Source organism: Centruroides sculpturatus, unplaced genomic scaffold (genome assembly GCF_000671375.1).
Source record: "Centruroides sculpturatus isolate CEXI.00-Female unplaced genomic scaffold, Cexi_2.0 scaffold3661, whole genome shotgun sequence".
In the NCBI taxonomy this organism is placed as follows: Eukaryota; Metazoa; Arthropoda; class Arachnida; order Scorpiones; family Buthidae; genus Centruroides; species Centruroides sculpturatus.
This window is the reverse complement of record NW_019387752.1, coordinates 1-9,278: the sequence shown is the minus strand read 5'-3', so window position 1 is coordinate 9,278 and position 9,278 is coordinate 1. Positions and strand designations below refer to the sequence as shown.

The 9,278-nt window shown below is 26.8% G+C and overlaps 2 protein-coding genes and 1 long non-coding RNA gene across 6 annotated transcripts; 2 read left to right on the top strand and 1 right to left on the bottom strand.

Annotated features, from left to right (window-relative positions):
* The first annotated feature begins 781 nt into the window (after positions 1-781).
* On the top strand, positions 782-2,453 carry LOC111616615. Of its 4 annotated transcripts, XR_002755284.1 has the most exons (4): positions 818-837; positions 948-985; positions 1,683-2,030; positions 2,128-2,453. XR_002755284.1 is itself a non-coding variant. In XM_023358008.1 (3 exons), the coding sequence occupies exons 2-3, from the start codon at positions 1,719-1,721 to the stop codon at positions 2,194-2,196; spliced, it is 381 nt and encodes a 126-aa protein (XP_023213776.1). In that variant the 5' UTR covers positions 782-828; positions 1,683-1,718; the 3' UTR covers positions 2,197-2,453. The 4 variants fall into 4 exon arrangements, 3 of the variants coding, with proteins under 3 accessions (XP_023213776.1, XP_023213774.1, XP_023213775.1); XM_023358008.1 differs by lacking the exon at positions 948-985 and having other exon boundaries at positions 782-828; XM_023358006.1 differs by lacking the exon at positions 948-985 and having other exon boundaries at positions 801-837.
* A 1,033-nt stretch (positions 2,454-3,486) lies between these two features.
* LOC111616616 lies at positions 3,487-4,310 on the bottom strand. The gene is made up of 2 exons (XR_002755285.1): positions 3,891-4,310; positions 3,487-3,815 (listed from the first exon to the last, which is right to left on the bottom strand). It is a non-coding gene; the product is annotated as an uncharacterized LOC111616616 (long non-coding RNA).
* A 2,508-nt stretch (positions 4,311-6,818) lies between these two features.
* Positions 6,819-7,602, top strand: LOC111616617 (prohormone-1-like). The gene is made up of 2 exons (XM_023358010.1): positions 6,819-6,995; positions 7,233-7,602. The coding sequence occupies exons 1-2, from the start codon at positions 6,834-6,836 to the stop codon at positions 7,398-7,400; spliced, it is 330 nt and encodes a 109-aa protein (XP_023213778.1). The 5' UTR covers positions 6,819-6,833; the 3' UTR covers positions 7,401-7,602.
* Positions 7,603-9,278: the final 1,676 nt, after the last annotated feature.

Genomic DNA, 9,278 nt, shown 5'->3' with positions numbered 1-9,278 from the left:
TGAACGCTATGTGTCGCTTTTCTAGAGTTGATAAATTAATATATTTTTTAAATAAATAATTTATTGGATTCAATTCTATTCCGATTCTAAATTTAAGTAATAAGTATTATCGTAAAAAAGTACAGAATGATAGCCGATAATTATTTCGTAAACGAGATGATGTAAAGTCCTTCTGGTCGCCATTCTATAACTTGACGAAACTCTTAAAGTATAGTACAGTACATATTCAAACATTTAATGCAATCTGCATTACCGCTTTGAAGTGCTAAACTCGAGTAGAGAAAAGTATAAAATAATGATTAGTGCTTCTCAAATTAGTATATATACCTATCTAGAAATTGTAATTGCATCAAAGATGATTCTACAACTGTAATTAAAAGAGAAGTCGCTTTCTGAAAGAGTAATATTGGGATTTTAATCTCTTTGGAGAACTAAACGAGTCTGATAAATGCAATTTTCAGATTTATTAAATCACTCTCTTCGAAGAATTTTCTATTTTAATGCAGATTTAGAGAGATAATTAACCTACGTTCATTCTCCTTAACATAAAGCGAGCGAATGAGATTTATTCCTTGGGAGATCTCGATTTACAATAAGATATACTGGATTTCCGTATATTTGTTATACACAGAACTTCAATATATTTTTTCCAAACTTTTTTTTATAAAAATTCTATTTGCTAAAAATGAGCACAAAACATCGGAGTCAATAGTATCGATTGGTACGATCATCGCTACATCTTCGTTGTATTTTTTTAAAATTATTATTGTTAACGTCAGGTGGCGCTTCTGCCAGTTGCATTTTTTTAAATGATAAATTATTAACGACGTAAGTACCGTAAGTTTGCCTTCAATTTGTATTTTGTACAATTATTACGTATTAAAACTTTACAGTGTGTTTATACAAACAAGTATACAACTTTTATTTTTTTGTTTACTTTGATTTAGCTACTCCAGCCATCTCATTTAATGTATTTTAGTGTTATGTAAGTGATTTTCGTTTAATTCGTATAAATAAATAACAAAATGGGAATCAAAAATGTCTTACACGAATAATGAGTACTGTGACGATTTTTGTTGCCAAGAAATTCAATTTATTTAAAAACTTTATAAACTTTGGCAGTTTTAATCAGTTAAAAGTCAAAAGTATTAATGAAATTAAAGATATCTTTCTAAGTTTAAACTATACTTGTTATTAAATCCAATGATGATAAAAGGAAACAGTAATTACATACTTTTAGATCATTTATTCACATATTTTGTGACACACACACACAAACTTTATATAAAACTAACTATCTGAAAATAATGTACAGTATCTAAAATGAATATCAAAACATCTATAATCTGCTAAATTAAAATTACTGAAGCAGAACTTTCAAAAAATTATATGTAATTATGAAAAATATTACGGAAAAAATCCAATATATAATTCGTAATTATAAATTAATCTGCTTTATCTCATAAATATACAATTCAACATTAATTAAATTATATGGCTGAGTTAATCAATGCAGTTTTAACAGTGGATGAAGTTTAAATAATGCTAACATTTTCGACCCAGTTAATGAGCCGTCTTCGAGCAAGGATAGTTTGAAGTGGAATCATTTGTTAAACGTACATTGATTAATTTGGCTGAGTAATCATTGGCTAGTTCATTAAATTATATATATTTTCCTGCAGATAAACTTGAATTTCATTCACAAACTGTAAAGCATTATGACGAATATTCAAAAGCCAGAAAAATATTCCCACAAAGCAATATTTAGTCGTACAAACTTGGAAGAGAATGAGAAAAAAGTTACAACAGTTATTAATTTGAGTAATCCTAAGAGAAATAAACCGACAGTTGAGAGACATCCGAAAGTAGAAGTTCTGCATTTAAATGAAGAGCAGTTTTCAAGAAATTCAAATATAGTTGTTTGCCCTTTTTTAAATACAACAATGAGGATATTAAGACAACTTGAAGATATTAAAACTGCTAAAGTTCATAGAAAACAATTAAAATGTGACGATATCAATGTGTTAAAGGTAATGAGTCTTAATATCTTTTATTTTACAAAAGTTTTAAGTGTACTTGAAAGTTATTAACAAAATTAATTTAAAACAATGTTCTTTTGATTTTCAGGGTATTAGGTGTGTGAACATTCCAAGAAAGCAACTGATTTATCACAATTTGATTAAAATTGAACTGTAAAATTCAAACAAACATTTGTATATATTTTTATCATAAAATAATGTCAAAAATTTATTTAAAACTTACAAAAATAAAACACATCTGTGATATAAGAATTAGATACACAACAAAAACTTGGTCAGGAATTTTGGAGGTTTTTATCATGTGATTTCAACAGTATAGAAAGCAAATCAAATTACCAATACAGGTCATTTTAAAATTTGCTTTATATAACAAATGTAAATTTGGATAAATTTCATTAAAGCAAAGAAATAAAAGCATTAGTAATGTTAAATATGGCAGTATCTATACATATTCTGTCCAGCAGATAAATTATAATAGTTACATGTAAAGATAATTTTATCAAATGGCTCTAAAATATTAAATTTCTTAAAATACAGCAAAACAAATTTGATATATCACAAGATTTTAACAAACAGTGGTATTAAATTATCAATATATATATATACATAAAACATGTAGCTTTTTTAGTTAGATTGATTAATTACATTCAGATTAATATACATATTTTTTGAGTCTCTCTCAATGTTTGTTCATTCATATATTAATTTCATATACTCTTAAGATTATTTGGAATTCAGAAATTGTATTGCAATATTTATATTTGTGAATACAGTGCATAAACATAGGATATTCACTGTGCATTTAAGTGTGCAAGTTGTAAACTCTTAAAGATAATATTTTCATTAAATTTTGAATTATAAAAAACTCCAAATTTGATTGTCATAACTATTATAAATGAAAAAAACAGTTAGAGAGACCTTACATTTACAGATTTTCATAAAAAAAAACGAAAAAAAAAAGAGATAAAAAAATTACACATCTTCTGAAATCCTAAATAATAAGGATTTCAACCAGTCAAACTGTTCATATTGTCAAAAAGAAAGCACTCAGGTATGTATATAGATATATATATCTAATATGAAATTTTATTTCAAAGATATGAGCATGGTTTTTTTTACTTTTTCTTAGAAAGTTAAGGCACAAAATTTACATCTAGCACTCAAAAACTTTGATTTCAAGTTTTCACTATATTATTGAAAATAAATGCCCAAATTTCAAATAATAATAAATCTGATTGTAATTGGAAGTCATGTTTCAATACTGATAAAATTTAGAATATTCTTTTACATACATAACATCACAAAACAATAATTTGATAGACAATAACTATATCGTAAATATTTACATCAATTTTTAAGATATCATAAATTATTTACATCTGATTACTCTTATAGAGTATACAAATAATTGTAATTAAGGTTTACATTAAAATTTTATTAGACAAAAGAATCAATTTATAAAATTTTACAATTCTTGTAAAAAGAAACTATACAATTGCATTTTTTTTTTTTTTTGAGCCATTCAGATTAAAAATATTAATCTTTACATTTACACGTATACATTTAATGGGTAGTATCTTTAGCATGAGAATGAGCCATAGCAATGGATATACATTGAACCCACTGTTCTGTATTTTTGCTATCTTTTGCTTTAAGAACAAAAGTCCTGTCATCTGTAAATATTTCAAAAGCTTTTGGTATGTTGCGACGGCTACTTATTGCCCTCACGCTACGAATTTGACTAACTTCGATAGGAGACACTTCCTTATCACCTTTCTGTAAAGTTTTAATAATAAATATTATTATTTAATTTTCAGCTTAAAATAAAAACGTTTCTGTGAATATACATACCGAACCTCTATAGGAAAGATGTGCACCTGATAAAGTAAAATATCTAGTTCTCCAGCGACGAAATAATTTCCACCTTCCTTTTTTCTCTTTTAATTGGCCCTTAAATAATAAAGATTAAAATAGTTTTCTTATTATTTGGGAAAAATTAATACTTTATATAATTTCTATATTTCAGAATGTCATAAATTATAAGTATACATTTAGCAGTATTACAAACTTAATTCTAATTTTTGTAGATCAATTTTGGAAAATATAATATAAGCTATCTTTTTCAATGGGAGAAGAAATATCAGCTATCAGTAAGATTAAGTTTTTTAACTAAAAAAATTACCAATGGTGAAAAACCCACCAAAAATAACTGGAGAAGGAATGAAAAATTTGATTTTTGCTTAAAATTATTAAAACTTTATTAAATTATAAAATTTCTTTTATCACATTTTTCAAAAAGACTATCATCAAATAATTTGCCAAATTGTCCTGAATCTAAAATATAAACTTTTAAGTTCTTGCTATTGCAAAAATGTATTTAGCCAACTAGTTTGTCAATATTTGAATTTTGGCAAACTAGTTGGCTAGACTGACAAATCAATATATTTAGTTTATTGTGGAAAATTTCTACCATGGATAAAATTACCAAGACAATATTGTATAAGTTATAAATTTTGAGTTTTGATCCCCTGTTACATTCAAGAAAAATCAATTATTACTGATGTTTTAAGTCCAGCTTATATTGTGTTAAGATTTATCAAATGATCAATAAAGATTTTTTTCTTTTGACCGTTAAGTTTTTGTAAAAAATTTTTTTTTACCAAAATATGAATTTGAACAGTTGCCATAGAAATGAATTATTTTTATTGGTGAAACATTCATGTAGAACTTGTGATGTATAGACATAACATGATATTAGATATTTTAATAATTGGGCTGCAATTTGAAAAAATTGTAGACCTATAAAATCCCACTGTCGTCTGTCTGTCTTTCCTTCCTTCCTTAATCACAAGAGCAGAGTTAGATAGATGAAAGCCAAGACATGTATGGAAAGCTTAAAGACAGGAGGCTCATTAACTGTATATGAACTTATGATACAAACTGGAGATCACATTATTTCAAATCAAAAATTTTCCCCTGTAAGAAGTTAGAGGATGATGTCATGACTGTTCCTAACAGGGAAAGTATTATGTACAGGGGCAAGACATTACTAATGTGAAGTGGAGAGCATATACTTTAAATTAATTTTAAAATATATGATTAGAAAATATAATCTGGCATTGTGTTGATTCACAATAGATAATTGCTTGTTTTATATACATATATATGGCTGTATCAGTATTAAAATATATATTATTAATACTAATACAGACACTAATTTCTCTCGATGTTTTAACTAATATTTTCAATTAGTGTTTTTATTTGAAGGAAGGACTACAAACTTATCACTGTATAATTTCCAATTGTTCAAAATACTATGAATAATGAAACTATCTCTCATTAAACATCTGATGTGAAATATATATATATATTATACTACATATACAAATATACTTTGAACTAAAATTACAAGTTGTTTGGAGAAAAAGTCAATTTTGAGTAAACATTATAAATGGAATTTGACTATTATTTACAATATTCATTTCTTTTTTTCTCAATTTATTATGGGAAAGTAATTAATATAATAATGGACAAGATTGTAATTTCAAATTTACTTAACATTTTTATTTAAATTTCAAATACAGCACTGTACAGTGCTAGTAATGCTCAAGAGTCAACTAGTAATCCAAAACTAGTCAACTCTTGAGTATCACTATTACCAATTTCCACTATTTCAAAATCCAGTTCCTACTAAACATGACATGATATTAATCCTGAGCTTGGCACAATATTAAAGACTTCTAGATTCAACAACTTGGACTGCTCAAAAAAAAAAAAAAAAAAAATGAACAGTATCTTATAACACAATACTGTATAAATATTGATATAAAAATCAGTTCCCAAAATTTACCACCAAAAATATTGTACCTCCCATCAAATTTCCAATGGTTGCTTCAATTTTCACTAAATTTAGTATGAATCCATCAACTTGGCAGCATGATTAGCAGCAACAGCAGTGTGCCCATGAGAAAATGGCAAAAGACAATTCAAAATCATTTTTAAAAGTTTTACAATTACTTCGAGAATGCTAAAATACAATAACATATGATCTATAAATGTTTTTGATTAATACAATGTACAGTCAACCCCCCTATAACACTGTTGATAATTCCATTTTATATGAATTCCATGTTGTATGAGTCACTTAGATTTTACAAATACATGAGCCATTCACAGCCCGGCACACATATTTGTAAAATCTGTGACTCGTACAGCATGGAATTCATATAAAATGGAATTATCAACAGTGTTATAGGGGGCTCAACTTGTACTTATGCAAATAAACAAATGTTTTCTTTCCCAATGATTAAGCCAGGGGCCGTTAAACTTTTTTTTCATAGCAGGTCAGATAACAGAATGACGAGCACGGGCACATAACCATTTTGTTCAATACAGCATACTGAATACACAAAAAATAAAGACAACTAACTTGATTGCTGCAGCAAGCTTGTAATTGATTTTCTTAGGAACTTCATTGCAGATACCACTACTTATACAAAAAGTGCTCAGATATCCAGTAACAAAAAGTTGCCAAATTTTTTATTTCACTGATTTATCTAAAAGTTATATTATTGTCAGATGCAAAAATCAGATTGGATCAATNCAAAACAAGTTTTATAAATTTTTAAAAATTAATTTAAGAAATTATTCAATTAAATAATATATTTTCATCCTCAAAATTATCCTTCATCAATCTTCCTGATTAATCTGAGAAATTTATATCTATCAAGATCTCTCCGGAGAACAAGCGTTAAAGCTTTTGGATATAGCTTAATAGAATGAATTTAGAGTAAAATGAAGACAAAATGGTTGATGTTAATCGTTTCTTTAGCAGTTAATCTCATCAATAACATGTCTCCAGTAGCATTGAGAGTGGCTATTTTGTCGATGGCCCTTTTTTGCGTCGTCTATGCTAAAAGCATCGGACAAGAAAAGGCCATACCATATGAACTCGACGTAAGTTATTACTTTGTATTAATTTTTAACGACAAATTAACATTAAAAGACGTAAAAAATTCAATATAATTGCTAACAAACTCAATAAGATCGTTAATAAAGTAGAGAAGAAAAATTAAAGCAGATCCGCTGATGTGTAATTAGTTTTGTTAAGCAACAACTGTTCGCTAATTGATCTTCAGACTTGGATAATTAACTTAGTTTTGCCTTTATTTTTCTTCTGTTTTTTCCTTATAGTTTACGCCAGACGACGGATCTCCAGAAACAGCAATTATGAATTATCTTTTCGCTCGTCAGATGGTTAATAGACTTCGTAATAACTTGGATATAAGCGATCTTCAACGCAAGAGGTCCTACTGGAAGCAATGCGCTTTCAACGCAGTTTCGTGTTTTGGTAGGAAGTAATTAAATAACAGAAAAAAATCCTAATTACAATTATATTTATGTATTTAAAAGATTATATATTATTCTTCTAAAATTGCGTTGAGTTTTGTTTGTATATGATGTCAATTTTCATTACAATTAATGTTTTTTCTTGTAAGTAGTCATTATAGACTATAGTTCTTTATGTAAATAACTTGATTATGCTCTAAATAAATTATTGTAGTACGCATTATTTGTTTGGTAATTTATTTTAACGCATCATACGAAAAAAATTCTTGTTAAAAGTTCCCTTATTGTCATTTTAATCTTGAAAGAAATTGAGATAAGAGATGAAGAAGTAGACGATAATTGTGCAGCAAACAATTAAAACTCCACAGGAAAAAAATAAAACGAATTTTTTTATATCAATAGAAACAGAAATTAACTCATTAAGATAACAAACAATGATTTACACAACTAAGTAATTTTTTTTTTCGTGTAAGACAGAAACTTAAGCAGTAAAACATAATCAAATTCTAAGAATAGAACTGTTAATCGTATAAATCCTATTAATCTTTCTGACAATTGTTATTTTCTATTAAGATTAACTCAATTAATTTTTTTTATATTTTTCTTTATAAATTAATCTGTTTTTTTGACAAGAAAAAAAACCCGAAGATAGATGGATTAAGATCATTAATTTTGTTTATCGTTCAATCTAAAAATTTAAATTATTGATTTTTAGAAAAGAAAAGAAATGAATTAATTTAAATCTCTTAAAATCGGAATTTACAATAAAATAAGAATATTATAATAAAATAATATTAAAGATATAGGATACGTCAGAGGTCGTAATCTATCCTTTTCTTTATTTATGTTAATTATAAACCTGAAACCTCCTACTTTTTTTCTATCAGTGGGTAAACTAAGTAAGAATAGAAATGCGAATAACTCTAAGGAATAATGACAATATATTTGACTTCTTAGACAGGAATTGAATACGTTGGCTGCTATCTTGCTTCAGCACACATTCTCACAAGCCACAGGTCATAAATGACGTAATAAGTATACACCACCAGATTACTAAGGCACCTCACGCGACAATCTAAGCGTGAATGGGCAAATAAGTATTCAGTTTGATCAATGTACAACTCCTTTTATAAAAATTAAAAACGATTTTTCCCTCCTTTCCATGTTATTAAATTTTTATTTTTTTAAAGAAACTTAAAAACTAGGACGTGGAAAAATTCCCTACAGCTTTTTATTATCATTATTATTATTATTATTATTAGAAAAAAAATAAAAAAGAGAAAGTTAAAGAGTGACTTTTTTTTTTTTTTGGTCGTGTAGCAGCTGTTAATCGTGACACATGCAGTAATTACTTGTCATCTTAACGTCTGGTAGATAGTGATAAATATTTGGTTAAATGTTCTACTTGATGTCTATTATAGGATGTTTATCAGATGGTTTTGACAGCTTTCATCTAAACTAGGCAAGAAAATTTTCGAATATTTTATAATATAAACCTTTTGACTCATTCCACACCTATGTAAGATGGAAAGAAATATATATATATATATATATGTTTGATGTTGATGAGAACTGGCGTAGCATCTTCTATTGTAGGATGTTCACGAGTGGAAGATTTGTCATCAAGCAATTCTAACTTTTCTTCAGTTAGTAAACGACTCCCAAAAGGATTTTTCCCTTTGTGACAGAGCTAAGCATACATAAAATACACACAAGCATGCCTAGGTCTCTCTATAAGTAAAATCTTTCACGTCCTTGAGAGTAAAAAATAGGGAAAAAATTACATATATACATATATAAATGCAAATTAAAGATTATCTATAACGTGTTTTAATAATGATTTTCATCGACAGAAAGTTTTAAATAAAGAAATAAATATATATATATATA

Bases quoted from the DNA above. Each gene is read 5' to 3' on its own strand.
- LOC111616615 (XM_023358008.1), top strand. From the start codon at position 1,719: ATGACGAATATTCAAAAGCCAGAAAAATATTCCCACAAAGCAATATTT. The intron at 2,031-2,127 runs GTAATGAGTCTT...TTTGATTTTCAG, and splicing joins ACGATATCAATGTGTTAAAG to GGTATTAGGTGTGTGAACAT.
- LOC111616617 (XM_023358010.1), top strand. From the start codon at position 6,834: ATGAAGACAAAATGGTTGATGTTAATCGTTTCTTTAGCAGTTAATCTC. The intron at 6,996-7,232 runs GTAAGTTATTAC...TTTTCCTTATAG, and splicing joins CCATACCATATGAACTCGAC to TTTACGCCAGACGACGGATC.